This window comes from Lissotriton helveticus, chromosome 8 (genome assembly GCF_964261635.1).
Source record: "Lissotriton helveticus chromosome 8, aLisHel1.1, whole genome shotgun sequence".
Lineage (NCBI taxonomy): Eukaryota > Metazoa > Chordata > Amphibia > Caudata > Salamandridae > Lissotriton > Lissotriton helveticus.
Window position 1 is genome coordinate 20,725,706 of NC_136069.1, and position 22,172 is coordinate 20,747,877.

Consider the following 22,172-nt stretch of genomic DNA (forward strand, 5'->3'; position numbering starts at 1 on the left):
ACTGTTTGGTCCAGATGTTGACACCACCCTCGAAAAGATAAAAAAGGACACGGAAACTGCAAAGTCCATGGGGGCCCTACAGTCACAACAGTTTCGTGGCAGCAATTTTCGTCGCTCAGGTGCACGTGGAGTCACCAGAGGACAAATGGGTCAACAATCTCAATTCTCAAGAGGTGGAGCACAATCCTCGTTCACAAAACAGAACAAGGGAGGTTACAGAAATAACAGCAACAGAGGGCGCGGCAGAGGAAACAACAGCTCCCGCTCCTCTACCCCAAGCAAACAGTGACTCTGTCACTGCCCCCCGACCACTTAACACCTGTCGGGGGGAGACTGCAGCAGTTCCTGCCCGTCTGGAGAAACATCACCAGACAGGTGGGTGCGACAACTAGTCCAGTATGGTTATTGTCTAGAGTTGAAATCCACTCCACCCAACATCCCGCCAAGGCAAAGGCCTATGTCCGTAGAGCACTTGCACTTATTGCAGCAGGAAGTAGTGGTGATGCTGCAAAAAGGCGCAATCGAGCTCGTGCCGGTGGGAGAGGAAGGCACAGGGGTATATTCCCTGTACTTCCTTATTCCGAAAAAGGACGGATCTCTCAGACCCATTCTAGATCTATGTCCCCTCAACCTGTACATACTATCAGAACACTTCCATATGCTTACACTGCAACAGATTCTTCCCTTGCTGAACCAAGGAGACTTCTTAGCAACCTTAGATCTCAAGGATGCTTATTTCCACATTCCACTACACCCGTCCCACAGGAAATACCTCAGATTCACTATCCAAGGCAGGCATTATCAGTTCAAGGTCCTACCCTTCGGAGTGACCACAGCCCCAAGGGTGTTTACCAAGTGTCTGGCGACTGTAGCAGCGCACCTCAGGAGGCAGAACATTCATGTCTACCCCTACCTAGACGACTGGCTCGTTCAAGCCAAGTCGGAACAACAGTGCGCCGCGGACATGTCGACTACCATTCACCTACTTCACGATCTAGGCTTCTCGTTGAACTACCCAAAGTCGCATCTTCAGCCGGCACATGTCCGGCAGTTTCTAGGTGCGACGATCAATACCCTGACAGCCATGGCTCAGCCAAACCAAGTCGGAATAGACAGCATGCAGTCTCTAATCCAAAAGTTCAGACCACAACACTCACTTCCAGCAAGAGTGTTCATGCAGTTGATAGGCATGATGGCCTCCTGCATCTTCATAGTCCCTCACGCACGGTTACATATGCGCCCGCTCCAGGAGTGCTTAGCAAATCAGTGGACACAGGCTCAGGGACAATTAACAGACCTAGTGTTGGTTACCAGTCGGGCATACGACTCTCTGCATTGGTGGACTCCACACAGCCTTTGCAAGGGCCGACTGTTCCAGGAGCCAGTGCCACAGATTATCCTGACAACGGACGCATCTCTCCAGGGATGCGGAGCTCATCTGCTCACTTACACGGTGCAGGGACTATGGACGACGCAGCAACAGAAGATGCACATCAACTATCTGGAACTGATGGCAATCTTCATGGCACTCAAGTCCTTCATTGTACATCTGTGCAACAAGGTAGTGTTAGTCCGGATGGACAACATGTACTACATTCAAAAACAAGGGGCCACCCACTCGCCACAGCTGTCTCATCTGGCTCAGGGCATGTGGAAGTGGGCCATTCAGAGGAACATTTTCCTCATGGCAGAACACCTCCCGGGCAAGGACAATCAGATGGCGGATCTGCTCAGCAGATACAGCCATCAAATGCACGAGTGGGAGTTACACCCATCTGTACTCCACCCGTACTTCCAGCAGTGGGGTCATCCGGAGATAGACCCGTTTGCCACAAAAGAAAACGCAAAATGCCAACACTTTGCCGCCAGGTTCCCTCACCCACAGTCGCAGGGCAATGCGATATGGATGAACTGGTCAGGCAAATTTGCGTACGCTTTTCCGCCAGCCCCTCTGATACCGCTGGTCGCAAGAAAGCTAAGGCAGCACGCGATGACTCTCATCCTAGTTGCTCCAACGTGGGCGCGCCAAGCATGGTACACCACGTTCCTCGAACTCTCAGTGGTGCCGCATCAAAGACTGCGCCTCACGCCCAGTCTTTTGACACAGAACCATGGAGAAATTCAGCATCCAGATCCGCAACAGCTCAACCTGGCGATCTGGCTCCTGAAGTCCTAGAGTTTGGATACCTTAACCTACCTCCGGAATGCATGGACATCATCAAGGAGGCAAGGAAGCCAACTACCAGAGCATGCTATGCTGCGAAATGGAAGCGTTTTGTCATTTACTGTACAGCCAATGACATCAACCCACTAGATGCATCTATCCCTAACATCATTTGCTATCTGTTGCATCTTTACAAGTGCAATCTAGCGTACACTTCCATTCGGATACATCTATCCGCCATAGCGGCTTATCTTCAGAACAGGCAGCATCTCTCTGTCTTCAGAGTGCCTGCCATTAAAGCTTTCCTTGAAGGTCTGAAACGAGTCATTCCCCCAAGAACACCACCAGCTCCGGTGTGGAACCTCAATGTGGTCCTCACCAGACTGATGGGACCACCTTTTGAGCCACTGCACTCGTGTGAACTACAGTTCCTAACGTGGAAAGTAGCTTTCCTAATCCATTACGTCGCTAAGGCGTGTTAGTGAGCTGCAAGCGCTCACAATCCAAGAGCCATTCATTCAGATTCATCCAAATAGGGTGGTACTGCGTACTAACCCCAAATTCCTTCCGAAGGTGGTGTCACAGTTTCATCTCAACCAAACTATTGACTTACCGGCATTCTTCCAAAACCCACAAACGGTGGCGGAAAGAATGCTCCATACGTTAGACGTACGGAGGGCGTTGATGTACTACATAGACAGGACACAACCCTTTAGGAAAACAAAACAACTTTTTGTTGCCTTCGCACCACAACACAAAGGCAACCCTATTTCCAAAGCAGGAATAGCCAGGTGGATTGTTAAGTGCATCCAAATATGTTATCAAAAGGCCAAGCGCACTTTAACGATACCCCCAAGGGCGCACTCCACACGCAAACTGGGGGCATCCATGGCTTTCCTAGGGAACATTCCTTTAGAGGATATTTGCAGAGCAGCCACGTGGGTTACACCACATACCTTTACAAAACACTACTGTGTTGATGTGCATTCCAAGCAGCAAGCTGCTGTAGGACAGGCTGTTCTCAAAACACTTTTTCTGGCTTCTGCTGCTGGCACGGGCAACCGCCGCTAATGGAGGGACTGCTATGTATTCTATGCTAAGATATGAATTTAGCAGCCCACATGCCTCGAACTGAATATGCTACTTACCAGTATGCATCTGTTCTTGGCATGTAGGGCTGCTAACATTCATATCGCCCACCCTCCTCCCCGGTGCCTGTAGCAGCTGCAGATATACTATTGTATTCAATAATTAGCATGGACATCCTTTACACTTTTCACTCCATCTTCTGCCACAATGGCGAAAAACAATCTGGGGATGGAGCCGATGCCCATGCGCACTGTAGTCCAGGGGAGGAGCCACCTATCTCAGGATACTTCGAAGACTCTTCCAGGACAACAATGTGCGATCATCCGGACCCAACACTAGGCGGCGATCTAATGCTAAGATATGAATGTTAGCAGCCCTACATGCCAAGAACAGATGCATACTGGTAAGTAGCATATTCATTTCTCTTGATGAAGCCGTTCTGCAACGGGGACAGTTGTATGCTCTGGCTAAGCCATGATCTATGTCCAGAAATGTTACTATTTATTGATCTCGTGATCTGTCCTGTATTTGGCACCCCACAAGGCCTAGGTCATCATAGCCAACAATTCTGGAACTACGTTAGTATGTTCTTAATGGGATACTTATCCCATTTACCTCTAGCTAAACGTATTACTTGTAAACTTGCAAACACTACAATTACCACAACAGAAATTAACTTGTATCTTCATCCCCCAACTATCTATGCTAGTACGTGCGTTTGGATGGTTGGAAACCCTGTAGGTATCGGGTAATATCTTATGCTACTTGTCCTTAATTAAGCAGCTAATGGTGGTTTGAGCTTTTCTTTATCTTTACTATTCAGTGTAGAGCAATGGGTTTGATCAGATCTCTTTTTCTGTGTTTAGGGACTAGGAATATTTTAACACCATAATATTTCTCTCTTTCTGGCTGTCTTCACCAGTCGTCATGACCAGCCCCTTCAATAATTTTGCCTGTAGTTCTAATGCATGCATTTTAGAATGATGTAAAAAGGGATAATTGGTCGAATGGTAGACTGCAGTTCAGCTCTCCAGGAGGGTTTTGTCAGAAGTGCAACAAAGAATTCCTAACCGTAGGCTAGATAAAAATAAATCAGCGCATGATATTCTGCACCATGTCTTAATCAGAACATCGAGAAACAGTTTCTTGTCCATTGTGATGCATCTCAGAATCTCTACACACGTGTGCTAAGCCATTGAATATAATCTGTTCATTCATTTGCATTTATTTGACAGATAATGAAAATGTCCTCCATGCAGCAGCACCACACACTTTTGCAAAATGTGATGCCACTTAATTGAGGATAAAACTCTCTTAAAAGTCATGTACTTACAAGGTTGCCAGACTGGGCGAAAGTCTCTTCGTGCTCCTTTCGTGTTTCTAGAGTTGAAAGTTGTCTTGAAGTTGAAAAAGGTTTTCAGCAATGCTAACTCTGCTAATTTAAGTATAAAAGTGCTGGGCCTTGAACTGAAGAGGTTTACTCTCCAAGTTGTCTTTAACCACACAGTGTGACTACCTGAGGTATATGAGCTGTTCTAAACATAGCATGCAGTCACACTGGTATATAGTACTATTTTGTGAGTATTTTATAGATATTAGCTTTGTTTTGTAATCCAATAGACGTCTTTGACGCTGTAGCCTAAATGTGTGGCGGCATCCCTTCTGATATCATCCTTCCCAACGCCTGTTCCTGTTTTAGTTCACAGCTAGGGGGTCTCTGATCATTTTATGCTGCTTCGTGTGGTATATGAGCGGGTGATGCCTCGAGTTATCAGTTGTTCCATAGGTGTTTTGTCACTGCTACCCTTGCCCTCGAAGCTGATCTAGTCCCGTATTGTTACATGTACCACACTGCCCAACAAGGGAGGTATTCCCAGATTTCAAGCTCTAATGCCTCGCAGCGCAGATGCATTGGGCGGTGTCATGAATCCAGCATGTGCTGGAATGTAGAATGTGGCATAAGATTGTTGGAGTGGGCGGGGTCAAGGAGGGCAGTTGGGTGAGGCACTGGTAGTCGTTGGATGCAGAGAAGACTTACCTGTACACCTCTGCGAAGTATCTTCATTTCAGTGGCGACGAGGATGGGATGAAGGCAATCTGGATATTATGGCTGGGAGTTGAGTGAAGACTAAGAAATCTGATCATGTACCCAAAGAGAGTCCACATTTTCTGTTGCTGTAGTAGTTATACGTGTGTTGCCTAGTGTGGTACACACCAGCGATGGAAAGGTTTGGAATAAAGACTTGACTGCTGTTGTTATGGAGGGGGCTCGTCTGGCAGTTCAGGATGGACTGTGCCTATGCGGCAACTACTTAGTACTTTTACTCCAAAACACAAATAAAACCAGTCACTTCACTGTTGGACTAGGCATTTCTACCTTTGTTGGCAATTTCTGAGAAGTTGAGTAGCAACAAGACTATGAACAGCTCATGTCTGAGTGCCTTCACACTTTCTTTCAGTTTGAAAATCCTTATTAACAATGGTGTAAGGCAAGCAATGTGTTACTTTAATTAATGTCAAATGCATATAGAAAGGGATTTGATTAAAAATAATAAATACTATCATGTTATAAGATGTATTGAGAAACCTTTAAATAAAAGATAATCACACCAGACCACACCAGTGTCTGAGTGACACGTTTTTCTGTGGTTGCATCCAGACTATAATTGAGAGGCTGCGTGACGACGAATGGATGGATTGTTGCCTATGAAGATGGATGGACAAATAGCATTTCTATGAAATGCACCACACAGGTCTCTCTGCACAGACACAGGTCTCTCTGCACAGACACAGGTCTCTCTGCACAGAGGTAGCTTCTCCTGTTACAGCAGAAAAGAGGGCCTGGTGATTTTAGTGTGGTTGTGTCCTTTGTCTCCAATCCCTGACAGCTATTTTACCCTTTCTAACCAGCCATCCCTGCTGTTCGCAGTCTCCGTTTTGCTTGAAAATACTAAATGTATTTGGAAGACTTCTGCTCAGAAAAGTTTGAGCCGTGGAAGTGTTTAACAAAGCATGTTTTAGAAACTGATGGTTGAATTGGGGTACCACTGATTTATGGCATCGCAAATAATTGTATTTTGGTCACCACAAATTGAATGCGCCGTTGAAAGGTGTCAAGATGGCTGTGGCTGACGGATGCTCTCAAACACAAGGGCCCAAAAAATCTGACAAATCGCTGTCTCAAATTCAGAAATCCCTGCCCTTCTTCGCCTCTAAGAAGCCCTTGTTTGTGAGACACATTGCAGTGGAGTGTTGCAGATTCCTCTTGAGATGGACCAACTTGTTCCTAGATCTGTCTCCTGCCAGCCTCCATCTGCTGGGTTACACTCTGTGACGGTCTGAATGGACAGTTTGTCTGTCATCTCACTAGAATAGATGGCATCTTACTGAACACTTTTTGTAAAGCGGCAGCACATAAGACTGCATTTGGATACATATTAACGGAATTGTGCCTTTTAAATCCCATATTCCATGCCCTCACCTTGGTACCCTCCACTCTTGAGGTGTGCAAAATGAATTGTACCTGCTTGACTGGTGCTATTTTATGTACAATATTAACACATGCGTCATAGGTGGCACTCCGAGTTTGGCACACCCATACGTGTCCATTGGCCAAAACTGCCTTGAGAATGAAACCTCACTGGTGGTGATTCACCCACAACTTGATTTCCTGGTTGACCAGCTTTAGCCGGCAGGTTTCTTTACATTTGGCAAACTCTGCAGACGGGCAAGACCCTGCCCCTGGTAGGAAAGGTGGCTCTTGCAGGTGCCTGAAGCTTAGTATTTCCTGCCCATTCTTCCAGGGTGCTAGTCCTGTTCCTAGAATTCAGGCCTGGTTAATTGAGGTGGTTTAAGGCCCCCAAAACATTTGCACCTATCCAGGAAACCCTTTTCTTTGACTATTAAGCGCCCTGAAAACCCAGTTGATTTGGTAGCTTGCCATTTCCCCAATCGAAGACGTTCGCTCACCTGCAGGACAGGTTTGGGGCTGTGCCGCCTGCCTGCAGGCCAGACAGCTCAGCAGCCTGACCTGCTTCCCTTCTTGTAGGCAGCCTCAACAGTTCAAAAAAGATTGCATGTGCTTGGACAGGGATCCCCAAGCAACCAGGCAGGCAAGGGGCTCCCACATGAGCAGAAGCAAGTGGCAATGCCACTGCTACACCAGGGTGGGCTCACAGACTTCTGGGCAGGACCCCATGAGTCTTCAAAACCCTGCACCACTGCGTGGTGCTGGGCAAACTGGTACCTGCAACAAGGGAGGATTGCCCCACTCATATATGTGTCCACCACCTACTGCAGCCAGTGGGAGCAAGTCCAACCTACGCTTCTCAAGTCACCTTCCTCAGTAGCAGTCCTGAGCCATGTTACCTGGCTTGGCTCCCATGCCTGGAAAAGAGGCCTGTGGAGAAGGGCCCTTTTTGGCTGTGCTGTTGAAGTGAATAACACGACAACCACTGTGGTGCATGCATGGATGCGTAAGCAGCCGTTGTGTCCTTCGAAGTGACAACCACACTGAAGTTCATGCCCAGGGGCTTCAAGCAAAGTGGCATTTGTCAAAATGAGCCGGGGGTCCCTTGTTGCCTCTCTTGCCTCCCTTCCAGAATACCCCACCACCCAAAGTGGGTCTCTCCTCAGTCTCTTGAAACCTGGACAGTTCAGGAAAGGGGCACAGAGGCACAAGGTAGCAGAGCAGTGCTTAATTTTAGCCGGTGGTTGCTGGTGACTTAATTGTTAACACCGGTACTTATGACAGTCTGCACCATGGTGGCGTTGACTGTCTAGTTTAGAGATGAGCACAACAGATGTTTATTAATTCAAGATATATTACAAGTTACTATTACCAGCGCTCCAACTATTCTTATAGCGTCGAGGGCCTGGAATAGTCGCACTTTTAGGAGTGTGATGTTTAATAGTTGCTTTGGCACGGTCATGGGCAGCGCTGGCTGGAGCACTGTGCACTTCAAGCTGCAGTGGCCTATTGGGGAGGGCCCGGGACTTATATTATTTTGCAAATTAAGCACTGTAGCAGGGGATCCGCACAGAAAGGCACTGGGATTCAGTTACTAAGAAACATGCTGGGTGAGTGTGGGTTAATTCTTGAGGTTTTGTTGGATTGGCCCAACTCTGCCTGCCTGAACCAGATAACAGCCAATCGCTCTGCCACGCTCTCACCTGAAGATCCTAGTGTGGCCTCTTAAGATCTCTTAGCAATCCCACTGCATGGAACATATTGATGGTAACAGGAAGGGTAGTTGGGCCCCCAAGGACGTCCTTGGGGGGCCAACTACCCCTCCTATTACCTCCAGTAAGTCCCACACAGCAGGATTGCTGAGTTCTGATACCAGGCCATGCCCCCTTTGTCCACCACTCTGCAAATGCTCTTCCTAGCTCGCTCTTGGCAGTGGCATGAAGTTCCCTTCGCTGCTGGGGGCCCTTAGGGGCCAACTAGCATACCTGTTATCTCCAGTAAGCCCCCACACAGTGCGATTGCTTAGAGGTGGTCGCAGGACACGCCCCCTCCTTTCTCCACCAGAAGCAAATGCTTCTATATTGCCAAGAGACTTGATTTTGGGGCAAGCGCTCGCTCAAGGACCCGTAAAGGATAGAAAGCCCTTCAGACACGCCGTTGTATGTCCTCTGCTTCAAACCGCTGAAGCAAGGCTCCAGCTTTGAAGGCACCCTGATGCGTGCCCTCAACTTGCAGCCCTTTTTATACCCCATTGCAATTACTCTGAAGACCTTGTATAGGACTTCTCCTGTTCATTTCCTCTGACACCCCGTCCGTTTCACACCCTAAAGAGATACTGCCTCTGACACTCTGTATGGTCTTGTCTTTTCTGGCATGCAGTGGCACACACTGTTCAAATCCACCAGTTACCTCTGCACGTTCTTTGCTCTTCTGGTACCCCCCATTACTACTAAGAGGGGGTTGGCCTCAATCTGTTGATTTCTGGTGCTGAAAGGTGTTGTATACTGCTGTAGATAGTCTGGGTATGCAATGAGTTCAGTTGTGGATACCTTCTGGCGTTCCTTCTCCTTAACTCTGACTTCTCTTTTCTGTTCCTTCTCCAGGACGGTGATTCTGAGTGACGGGCCCTGCAAGCGGCTCTGAGGGCCTCACCATGGGCCTTCTTGCCTACTTAAAGACTCAGTCCGTTGCCCACCTCCTCATCGGCTTCGTCTTCGTGGTGAGCGGGCTGATCATAAACTTCATCCAGCTATGCACTCTGCTCATCTGGCCAATAAATCGGCATCTGTACCGGCGCCTGAACTGCCGCCTCGCCTACTCTCTTTGGAGCCGTAAGTACACACTTTGTTTGCATGGGGTGGGGTGAAATAGGTAGCCTTAGCAATGGTTCTTTCACAGATTCACATGCTTGAATTATTCCTCGTCATTGAGCTGGGACTACTTCACTAGTATTCTCCAAACAAGCCCCAAAGGCCCAAGATACTTCCATCTAAGTAGATATTCAGCCTCCGGAAGTAACCAGAGCATCAGCCAGTATGAAGGAAGCACTCCACACCAAACTTCCTCTAGATATCTTACTTTAGATTTCTACTGCATGTCATGTGGGAGCGAGTTCTTCAAAGCTCTGCTCTATTTCCTCTTCAGAATTTGATTTGCCCAGTGCTTTTCTGGAAATGTTACATTTCTACTTGCATCTTTTCTTGTTGACAGCCTTTAGACTTAGGTGTAGGTGAGTGTTTGTTGACCTAGAAAATTCTCTTAGGAATTCTCCCGTCTGGACCTGCAACTGCTGTGGAAAGAGCTTGATAATGAAGGTCAAATAGGCTGCATATATTGCCTTTGTTCAAAACATAAGGCAAAAAGGTTGTAATGTATGCAGGAATTTCCTGTGAAATCCTTGAAAAATCGTGAAGGTACAGCTTTTAAGGCTGTGTCATAGAAGGTTTCCAGTGATGTTCCTTCTGTAGGAGAGTAGTCTTCCCAGTCTTGCCTTTGATTAAAAAGAGCAGAAACCTAGTTATGATGAAGATAAGGTCCTAAGAACGGGGACGTCGGCTGAGGTTTTGACATCCAGCTCTAAGGAACCTCCACTTAAGGGCCCTCAGTGTCTGACGAGAAGCTTGATGGAGCCACCCTTTGGGGCGATCTTCTCTTATGCATCCCGTAGTGACAACTGTTGCCCCTGCTCCTTCCCTCTCTCCTTTGCTTTTCTATTCATCTTCATTGCTGACTGCGCCATCGACAACAGCACTCTGCAGTCCCATGAACTACAACTCCATCAGTGACTCTGTTGACGAGAACATTGATAATGAAACATCTGACAGCAAATAGACCGGCGGCAAAGACACAGTGGATGATGAAGACACCAGGGAGGCGCTGCCAACAGCAGACAGGACCGTCAAGGAATATATTTCCTTTAGTAGCTCTTGTGAAGGCCTCCATGGCTTGAGGGAAGCAAAGAGGTCCTTTCATCCATACTGCCCTCTGATATCTTGCCAGTAAGGTGCCTTTACAGCTTTCCAAACTAGTTATCGGCTAAGGTTATGTCGCAGAAGTGAGGGCCCTTTCGTTCAAGTGACCAGTTCTACTCGTCATATCCAGTGTCTGGATACAGAAGAAGGCATGGTCATGGATGATCAACAGCGACCCCAAGATGTCCATGAGATGAGGAAGAATAGCTGCAGGGACTATGGTCTTCCGCACAAAGACCACCCTTATGAACAGCCCTAACCAAAGCAACATTACCATGCATCAGTTCCTATCAAAACATCAGTTAACTCCACTGCATGATGTCAGATGACTACTACTACTGAAATCCTACAAAACTCCCATGACCACAGAAACACTTGTCACAACTTCAACTGGCACCACAATCCCATCACCGCTACAACCTCCACTCCACATATCCCTTCCACACTATGATCATGAGCCGTGAAATGAAGGCCCAGTCAGTGTACGCTGAAGAGGGAGGTGAAGTTACAGATCCGGCTGGTCATCAAGGCATATGGAATGACTGTGGCTCCTACTGTGGGGGATCCCTCCTAACCTCACTCTGGTCATTGAGGAATATAAGATGATTAACCCCACATTGCTGCGTCTCCGAATGACATCGCACTCTTTGACAGAAAGGGTATCCATGCACGTTCGCCTTCAAAGAAAGCAGTAAATTCAGTAATACAACATTAATCATGTCTGGCAAGAGAGGTAAAGTTATGCTGTTGCCAGCATCAGTACTGACTATGAGAAGCCCTGAAAGCTCTGGATTTAGACCCTAGTACTCCGCCCCTGAACGCACAACAATAACTTAACAATATACCCTGAATAATATGGATTTGCATTAACGTTTTGACTTGACACGTGGCTGCTATTTTCTTTACAGGAATAGTTTCTATTCTGATGGCTTGGGCTATGTAAAAACACTCATAATTATTTATTCCTCCAGAACAGTTGGGGGCGCGGGGGTTATAATGGCTACGGACTATGGTGCACCATGCTAGACTACTGTAATGATGGTCATGTTGTGGACTGTCTCGACATTGGCAATCGCATATCGTAGATGTTGTCTTGTTAGCTCCGTTAATATTTGTTACCCACAGTATTGTACGGTTGTATATTCTAATCAGTATGTATGGCATACTTGTAAAGCGCGGCTGTCACCCGACGGGTATCCTGGCGCTGCAGTGATACTACTGTTTGATTTCATCCCAAAGCACGCCTAGCCATTGTGCCTGTTTAATGAAAAATCAATAAAATCTGTTTAAAAAAAATAAATCTGTACTGACTATGGTGCCAAGAATCGCATGAAGAAAATATGCTTGATAACTCCCTGCTTGCATTATAGGTAAACTGAGGTCATGCAAGCAATTTACAAGAACATCCCGTAATCCGATTTGCCTTTGTACTTCTCCACTGTCGCATGAAGGAAGGATGAACCATTTTGGGGATGTTGTCCATTTGGGTGCTACATCCATTAAGTCGGTGAATGCATTAGCCATGATCGGCAAATGTGGTCAGACATCTCTCGCTACACAGATCTCATACCCGACAAAGAAGAGGTCAAGGTAGTCTTGAGAGAGAGAGAGTCAATGTCGCGGTCATAGCTTTTTTGATGGATTTTGCTATTTTATACTATTGTCAAATGGCAGTAGCTGACGTCCTTAAACGTCAAGACTGCCTGAGCGTCAAGACTGCCTGAGATGTACATCTTTCCATCCAGAGACCCAGAATCCTATTCTCTGTATTCCCTTTGACTCTTATGTGTTATTTGGATGTCTTATAGACTGGGTACTACCAGATATTAAACCAGGTGTGGACTTGGCCAGAATCCTATGATTACTGCAATAGTAGCTTTATTACTCCTCGTTGTGGAGCCAGAGAAAGGCTTTCATTCGTTTTGTGGATTATATCACTCCGCAATGCTACCGTAGAAGCAAGCAGCCCTTTTGTTACAGCTACCTTTTTGTTATGTTACGTTATAGAAGTCTCTTCTATAGCGCACGGCTACTCCATGGAGTGTCCCGGCGCTTTGGCAAAGAGAACTGCAAAGAAAAATGCACAACATAGCTCCGGCCACAGGCCGACAAAGAATTACTGGGAGAAAAGCCAGGTCTTCAGTTCCTTTCTAAAAGAAAGCAAACTATTGGCTGTTCTCAAGGAAAAGGGAAGCTCGATCCAGCTTCGCGGTGCCAGGTACCGGAAGGAGCGACCTCCAGTGCGTGCTCGTCTGATGGTAGGAACAACGGCTTTAGCCAGTAAAGCGTACCTTAAAGTCCTCCTGGGGGCGTAGAAGGCCATACGCTTCCCGAGGTATTTTGGGCAAATCGAGTGGAGAGCTTTAAAGGCCAGAGTTAAGACCTTAAAAGTGATTCTCTTAGAAATCGGGAGCCAATGCAGGCTCTCGAGCAGCTCCGAAGCTCGTGCCCTTCGCTGTAGTCCAAAGATGGCTCTAGCAGCCGAATTCTGCACGACCTGCAAACGCGCCAACAAATATTTGGGGAGGCCAAGGTATAAAGCATTCGCGTAATCCAGACGCGAGCCTACCAAGGCTTGGACATTAATTTTTTTATGTTGCAGGGATAATAGAGGGAGAAACTTCCGAAGCATTTTCAAGATGCCAAAACATTTCCCTGTCAGTCCCAAAATCTGGGGTCTAAAGGAAAGATCCTCATCACACAGAACACCCAGATTTTTGGCTTTTGACGAGGTAGCATCCGGCGGAAACATATCGCAGGGCCACCATGTCGTCCAACAGGGATCAGGCGGGCATCCAAAGAAGAGCAGCTCCGACTTATCGGAATTGCACTTCAGACTATGCCTCTGAAACCAATCAAATACCGCACCCAAGCATTCCTTAATCCGGCCGCCGTCAAAGTCCTCACCCTTGCTACACGTAAAGAGAAGCTGGGTGTCGTCAGCATAGGATATGATCCGGGCACCAAAAGATTCCGCCACCGCCGCTAGAGGGGCCATATAGATATTAAAAAGGGTGGGCTCAGAATGGACCCTTGAGGAACCCCAACCTCTAGCGGCGGCATTTCGGCGGAAAACGGGGGTGCCCAGACCACTTGTCGGCGGTTGGTCAAAAAAGACTTAAACCAATTCCACACCGTCCCACGAAAGCCGATCTCCCAGAGTCTTAAAAGGAGACCGTCGTGGGGGACGGTGTCGAAAGCCGCCGACAAATCCAACATGACCAAGATGGCTTTACCCCCATCATCCAAGATCTCTCTTATGGCATTGGTGATCTCAAGAAGAGCTGTCTCGGTGCTAAAATTTGCACGGAAGCCCGATTGAGAGTCATGCAAGATGTTATTACTCTCTATAAAGCTGGAAATGGAGAGATGCACATGCTTCTCAATCACCTTAGCCAGAGAGGGAAGGAGGGAGATTGGTCTGTAATTGGCGTGAGCAAGGGGATCTAAAGATGGTTTTTTAAGCAGCGGCAGAATCAAGGCATGCTTCCAAGCCGTAGGGACCTCTCCCGCTGTCAGGGAAGAGTTGAGCAGTGGATTGAGCAAGTCATTAACTGCTGGCGCCACTCTCCCTAAGCATTTCGCTGGGCAAGGATCAAGTGGCGAACCCGATTGGAGCCGAGACAAAAGGTCGAGAGAAGAAGCAAGAGAAATGGACGGAAAAACCGAAAGAAAAGGGCCACTCTCCTTTATAGATGGTGACACAGTTATCGGATGACAGGCCGTTGGACCATGGCCCACAACAGGAAAAGAACTCTGAATAGTTTTGATTTTATTAATAAAAAACTCGCTGAGCTGGCTAATCCAGACTCCAGTATGGGAGAGGATGGGTGTGCTCGAGGGAGGGGAGATAAACTCTTTTACAATTCTAAAAATGTCTTTACATGTATTTTCCGCTGCATCAATTCTGCGCTCTAGATAAACTTTTTTTTCATCCACAATCTGTTTGTGGTACAGTCGGATTGCATCTCTGTATTTAATTTTGTCTTCCGGGTCGAACATGCGCCTCCAAACTCTTTCAGCCCTCTTGCAGTCTTGACGCATCTTACCTAGAAGAGGGGTGAACCACGGGGCCGAGGCATGTTTACCCACGGAATTAGCTGCCTACCAGGGGCTAGCTCCTCAAATCTAATTGTGAACCACTTTTGGACCAGATCAATATCTTGTTCCAGGTTTCCAGATAGCAGGCAGGGGTGTTGGCGAAGAGCATCAGAAAGCATTTCCTCCGTGACTCAATGGAAAGGCCGAGACACCCTTCTGGTATCTTTCGCCCGACTTGTACCTGGCATAACTACAGAGGGAATGCCAAACTTAATTAAAAAGTGATCTGACCACAGCACTGGAATTGGTGGGGAGACAACGATTACCCTGGTAGAAAAGATCTGATCAATCGTATGGCCTTTAATGTGCGTAGGTCTGGAGACATAGGGAGTCAGCCCTAGAGAAAAGGCAATATCCTGCAGCTTACTAGAATCCGGGTCCGTTGTATTGTCCATATGGAGATTTAGATCTCCCAATAGGATACAATGCTCTGATCTCAGGCAAGGCACAGAAAGTGATGCCTGTAGTTCATCAAAGAAGGAGCCTAGCGGTCCCGGTGCCCTATAGATGATAATCCCCGTACAAGTTTGACGGGGGGATATCCTAAGAGTAAAACCTAAGGCCTCGCAACCCGTGATGTTATCAACGGGGAAGGTTGAACAAGGAAAACTCTTGTCAACAATTAGTGCCACACCTCCACCCCTGACTATCGCTCTATCCTTCCTATAGATGGTATACTCCGGAGGGATGGCAGTGGCAAGATCAGGGCCGGAGCACTCGTTCAGCCATGTCTCAGTGAGAAACAGACACAATGGTTTGAAGTCTGATAGCAAATTCCAGATGTCAGTGGAATGTCTACTGAGAGATCTGGTGTTAAGCAGATGACAGTGAAAATGTGGGGGGGTGGATTCAGACAGAGAGCCCTCAAGTCTCGACAAATGCCAACCACAGCCGGAACAGCCCTTCCTAAGAGAGCCGCCACCTGGAAAGACATGGTGACAGGTGGATATATGCCCTCGTAGAGCTAACAGCTCGCTAGAGGAATAGGAGAGCATGAAAACTAAAAATGCGCACCCACGGCCGAACAAAAGAGCAAAACGTAGGAGCAAGGACTACGGTCCTACGGTTACCCCCAGTCCAGACGTCCCTCAAATTCCTTACTATACAGGCACCAAAGAAAATTGCAGGGTCTTAATCATGCAAGAGGCCTTCAGGCCAACTTGGTCTGGGCATTATCGTTGTCTAAGTAAGGCTGTCCAAACCCCAAAGCACAGTTTTAGCTGAACGGAGGATCTAACCTCTTAAACAACTTTTTTTGTGATAACCGTTCTCGTTTTGAGACTGTTCCCCCTCTAAATACTCAGATTTATTTATAGCGGTCTGCAAAATCACATTCATCCTTTTGATATTTAACTCTGGGCCCAATACCACTGGTGCTGCAGCAGGCATAGATCCTGACTCCATAGCCTACGTCCTCTTTTCCACCTGAAAGTCCAAAAGAAGAAAAGTATGTACCGTAGAAGAACATTATGGAGCCAACAGTGTAGCATTGAGACTGGTCCATACCAAAGGTATCATCTAAATCGTAACCAGAGCGGGCCCCACAGAGCGCTGGTGCTTCAGAGATGTGGCTAACGTTGTCTGCCACAAACTCTGAAATTTCAAATGGGTACTGAAACTTCTGTAGGGAAGCAATGGACTGTGATGAAAAAGAATGGTACTCCTTGGAAGGCCTCCTTCTTTCTTAATATTCTCTAGGGGACGATTAAGATGACTTTGTTATGCTGCCTCTGCTTTTGATGACTTTACTCTCAGTGGTGACCCTTATAAATGTCAAAAATGAGCTCAGCGTCTCGTTCCGCAGTGGACGTATTTTGCGTCCGATCCCAGCTCTCACAACACTGTCATAAGAATTTCTCAAGCACCACCAGAGGCACTTGGAACAAAGGTCTGTCACAGACAAATGTCAGCAAAACTTGGCAGGGTTTCATGCAAGACCATTACTGAATATGTCCAACCCACAAAAAAAGACAAATCTTACTGAGAAAATGTCACTGCTGCGGATATGCATCTGTTACGTCGCCAGCGCTCGTGAACCTAGGACTTCACCAACCATGAAGCCATGCAGATCTGCAGCTAAGAAGCAACACCACGTCTGAGACTGGTGAATACTACAGGTTCATATATCCAGATTCAGTCTGGCTCAGGGGTTGAAGTGCATTAAAAGAAACTATGGGATTTTCCACCTAGAGTACAGTGGGGGCTGGGTCAAATGTGTGGCTAAAATAACACACGGCCTAAATGAAAAATAAGCGTAACTACATTCTGTTACCAGCAAAGTGTGCTCTTTGACTAAGACAGGTGGGTTAGTTCACCCATGTACATAACCCTAGATAGCCCTAAAGTGTAAGGCTTCCACATATCTGGCCCCGATGAAGGTCTAAGACCCGTAAGGGCTGTTCCAGGCTGAAACATGGCAACCCATTCACTAGGTCTCGTGGATCAGTGACTCATCCACTGAACACAAGTTTTGTTTTTAGTCTCATCCCTATCCTACCCCCCCCCGGCCCCAATAAAGATTTTCCTACAAGATGGGAGGTAACTTTAACTCACTAACCACTGTCAAACATCCAGACAGTCTCCCTACTGGTAGAGGTTAGGACATCACTTGGAGAATGGGACATTCAAGCGACAGACCCAATGATGAAGCATCTACCAAACCACACTAAGTGGAGATTACATACACCGCAAACTGTGAACGTGTGGTTGAGGGTCTCCTAGACACTATCCCTAAGACTCTGGTATCGAGACCTACAGGGTTCATTCTCCCCCTTCTTTTGATTAAAGACTTATTTGGTGCCCCATTCTGTCTTCCATTAAGTGTGTGGAATGCATGAGGGTATAATTGAAATCTGAAAAATGCACTCAAACAGCACTTTATTTAATTGAGTTTCCACTATTTGGTTCTGTAGATCACGTGCTTCGCATACAGTTGCCATGTAGTGTTGTGGGTGGACTTAGTATGTTCTTGTATCAAGCAGAGGTTTCGATTGGGAGGTGACACATGATCACTCCTTAAAACTAACAATGTGTGACATGGATTCTGCCATCGGTTTGTTTCCGCTGTTTGTTCTGGACATACCTTTCTGGACTCCAGTACTGTTATGATACGAAAGCACATTTTTTGCAACCAGGCAACAAAATTGCTTCCCAAAAGACACAAGGGCACCGCGCAGCCACCAACATCTTCAGAACTAAAGCAGATGATTTTAAGGCCTAGTCGTATGAGTGGCATATGCAGAACTCACCCCTCCACTACTGTCTAATACCGGCTAGTAAGTTTGTGGTCATACCAACATAAAGTGTGCCACCTTCATCTACTAAAAGGGCACAAAGAATCCAACAGTTCGGTATGCTGGTCATTTAATAACAAAAAGATAATTCCCTTTAGAAGCGAGTGCTGGAGGATGCAATATAGAATGTAAGCTGGAGTTCTGCTGACCCATCAGCTGCGGTCTGCATCCAAGACATCCAGGCAGCAACCTCGGGTGACTAAAAAGGCCATTCTAGTATCTTGTGAGGCCAAGTGAAGTCGCACTGTGGGAGACCTTTCTTCAGATAGCTCTGAGTTGAGAGAAGATCCGTTTTCAGGGCCCGTAGTGAATCCCACACCTGGGACCCGGACTACACCTAGGATCCACCATCCGCACCTTCCGAGAATCTTCCCTCTGGGATTAGACCTCGAGCGAAGCGTTTGTAACAGAGCAAATATTGGTCTTCTGAGAAAACCCATGCTCCAAGTCCCGAGCCGCCACAAAGTCTCAACAGTTGTCACCGACCACTGTTCCACAGTACTGATAGTCTCAAAAGCCCATCTCGTCTCCGGAGACACGCAGACACCAGCATGTCCAGCCATGATATCAAGAGAGTATTTCGGCACAGAAATACTGACACACATGCAGCGGAACCGAAGTCCACTTTGAGCCCTGCTTTGAAACCAGACTCGCTACTGAGTGACTCCACACCATCTGAAGAGCAGGGAGAGCAGCCTCTTAGGAAGAGGAAGATCAGTTCTATCACAGTACATATTTTCTCAGGTCCCACATCCCCAGCTCGCGCTACCTGGTTGTCCCAATGCAAATAAGACTGTTGAAGAGGTACATGAAACACAAAAGGTGATGAGAGGCTGCGTGCCACTGGCAATGCTCGGGGTAGCTCTCAACCCATCATTCTCTTGCTCCCCATGCCCCCCCAGTTTGAACAGAGCCATTTCAAAATCAGTCTTGACCCTGCGCCTCATGGGAACAGTCCAGCCTGAACTGACAAGCCCGGTCCTTTCTGAACTGGAACACAAGCATCCGGGGCCAGGTTCGTCCTAGTTATGGGCTCATTGGCCGGGTACAGCTTGGTTAGCCATTCTGATTCCAGATTTGTTACGGGCTATGCATTGTTCTACCCAGACTTACAGTGCATCTTTACAGAGTGATTGGTAAAATATACTCTACCTCTTCATTAAAACATAAGTATATATCGATGTCAAGAGAATAATTTGACAGAATGAAAGATGTATTTTAATCTTGGAGTACAAATTGAAGAAATTACAAAACGTAACTTTGTATATGTTATATCCTGGCTAAAGTCTTCCAAAACGTTCTGTGTTTGCTACTTCTCCTGCCACTAAACACGAACGATATCAAATGTGTTTTCACATATTCTAAAGAGCGAAGATAAACCAACTCCGTGGATCCCTTCGGGATAGACGTACAGTGCTATTGACAGTAGCTGTAGGCAGCGATATTCCTGGAGTACTGGTGCTCGGGTGCTGGTCCACGTGATCATTGCCTAGTACTGGACTAGAATACTCCCACCGGCAGGAGAGGCATAGTACTCTGCTTTACTTGCATGCCCCAGTATATGTCAATCTGGATTTGTATAGCGCTTCTAATGACCGGTGAGTGTATAGAGGAGCTGGCAGCGATGCTTCAGGGAGATTCACTGGAACAGCCAGTTCTGGAGTCCTCTTCTGAATTCCAGTAGAGAGGATGAGGCTTGGCGGTGAAGGGGGAGGTCTTTCCAGGACATCCACTTTCAATAATGGTGGTGTCTCTGCATTAGTTAAATGTCTGCAACTGCATTACTTACATTTGTGTAACTGGATCAGTGTGCGTCTACCTTCAGCAGGTGTGTGGTTCTTTGCATTACTCATGGGTTACTGAAGAGAATTTTTATCATGAGTCCGTAAATTCTATGCTCGGTGTTACATTTTATCAGATCTGAGCACTTTTCTATATGCACCCCTATAAAAGTTCCATACGGCTAAGTTCTAACACACGTCTTGCTATTGGTTGTGTCTTTCAATGTTTTATTGGATGGAGTGAGGCTTGCTGTTGAACAAGTACTCATCTTTCCGGTATGTTTTTACTCTCCCCTTTCTTCCATTTGTTTTATATTTTAATTTGAAAAGATCGCTTTGTACTTTCTTGTTCTATTGTTTTCCCTTTTGCTTACCCACCTAATCTTTTGTGGCTGTTACTTCCTGATGTTTTCTCCTGTCTGCCCCCAGAGCTGGTGATGCTGCTGGAATGGTGGTCAGGCACAGAGTGCACACTCTTCACGGACCAAGAAACCGTGGATCACTTTGGGAAGGAACACGCCATTATCATTCTCAACCACAACTTCGAGATAGACTTCTTGTGTGGATGGACCATGTGTGAACGCTACGGTGTGCTAGGGGTGAGTCCCATTCCCGATGAGCTGCTTTTTTTCCCCAGTGTCTCGCATTGTTGGACATCTTGATGCTATAACCAGTGTCCCAAAATCTGATTGTAGTGTAAACTAAATAATCCTTACTCGAAACACTGACCGAACGAGTGGCAGAAACCCATCACCACTTAATATCTGTGAAATCCTCATTCCATCAGCACTTTCTAAATTGCACCAGAGTTAAACCATGCTTACGCAACTTAGGAGTGCGTGGTCATGAGAACAGAAAAGGCCAACTGAAGGAAGGGTCATATTATTGCAGTGAGTAGGCCAGATTAGCTGTGAAGGGTGTACAGAACTGAAAATTGGGGCTTTCTTGGAAACTAAGCAGCTTTGAAGAGTTATTCACTGCTCCACTGTGACTCCATTTGTTTCATCCATCAGAAGAGAAAGTAAAACCAGAAGTGGCTACATGCAGTGTTGTGTTGGGTATGTGTAAGTGACTGGGCCAGATTCTCTGGGTGCCATGTTTATATGGCACACAAATCAAATATCAACTTGGAAAGGGGAACGCAACAATCATTTTGGAATGAGTAGAGCAGTGTCTCGATTGTCTGTATGCTTGAAGGAGGAGGAGAAAGGCACCGCAATCAATCCAAATACTGTATTTAGACAATCAAGCCCATCAAAGTGTGGTAGTGCAAAATAGACTTAAAATAATAGTGCCACCATTTTTAACAGAAATGTTGACACTTCTGTAGATGAACACTAGAAAGTAGCTCTCCCGCCTAGGGAGAGAACGCCCCTATGCACAACTGTTAAAGGACCCATAGGTCTGATTCAATACGTCCAATTTTTCAACAAAACGATGTCCAAATTGGAGATGTTTTCACATTTTCAATATTTATTGGATGCAGCTTTAAGGGATGCAGTCATGTATATGCTATATCTCAAGCATAGTGATCCAAAGCCATGTATATAATTCAAGGAGTGTTCATAATCACACAACCCAATGCATTTCGGGCGGAGCCCGTCGTCAGGGGGTTACTCTACAACAAAAACAAAATAACCAGTTGTAGTCATATGGTAAAAAATAATAACGTTCAAAAAACAGGAAACGTGATGCATGCGACGTGGTGAGTAACGGTAATGAGTGATCAGGCGGGAAAAATAGAAAGTCGCAAACTTCAAGGAATAAACCCCAAGGTCTCTACATGGTGAAATAATGTAAATCGTAAAGATTCGTGCCTGAAACAGAAAAGAGTCTTCACCCGGTGTCTGTCCGATTATATAAACAAAGTCCTACAGTGTCTAACCTCCAGCGGATTATCCCACGTGAACATGCATCTAAAGGAGCGTGACTCGATTACAAGTGCCCGAAGGCGTGCGTCCCGGGACCGGGTACTTACTTGTGTGACAATATCCGGCAGACTCATAAAGAGTTCCGTGAAGGTGCTAGCGCGGTGTGCTATGCTGGGAGTACAAGTAGTATGTGCTGGAAAGTGAGAAAGGACTAAACGGCCCAAAGGGTCAGGGTGGAAGGAAATGCGTGGGCGCCATGATGTAAAGGATGAAATAACAGTCAAAACCGATAGAAACATGGGGAGGATATCTAGATGTCAAAATAATATTAATAATAAAGTGAACCATTATGAAAACAGAAACATAAGTTCATAGATAACACAAAAATTCAATGCGGTCATTGAGCCCCAAGGGCGCCATCGTGGAGAGATAA

At 46.5% G+C, this 22,172-nt stretch overlaps 1 protein-coding gene across 2 annotated transcripts in view; it reads left to right on the forward strand.

Moving 5' to 3' along the window:
* Positions 1-22,172, forward strand: part of AGPAT3 (1-acylglycerol-3-phosphate O-acyltransferase 3) — a 245,970-nt gene that overhangs the window by 156,039 nt on the left and 67,759 nt on the right. For both annotated transcript variants that reach the window (XM_078656405.1, XM_078656406.1), the window contains 2 exons: positions 9,326-9,553; positions 20,298-20,467. In XM_078656405.1, the coding sequence (XP_078512531.1) occupies positions 9,376-9,553; positions 20,298-20,467 (348 nt within the window). In that variant the 5' untranslated portion in view covers positions 9,326-9,375. The remainder of the gene's footprint in view (positions 1-9,325; positions 9,554-20,297; positions 20,468-22,172) is intronic.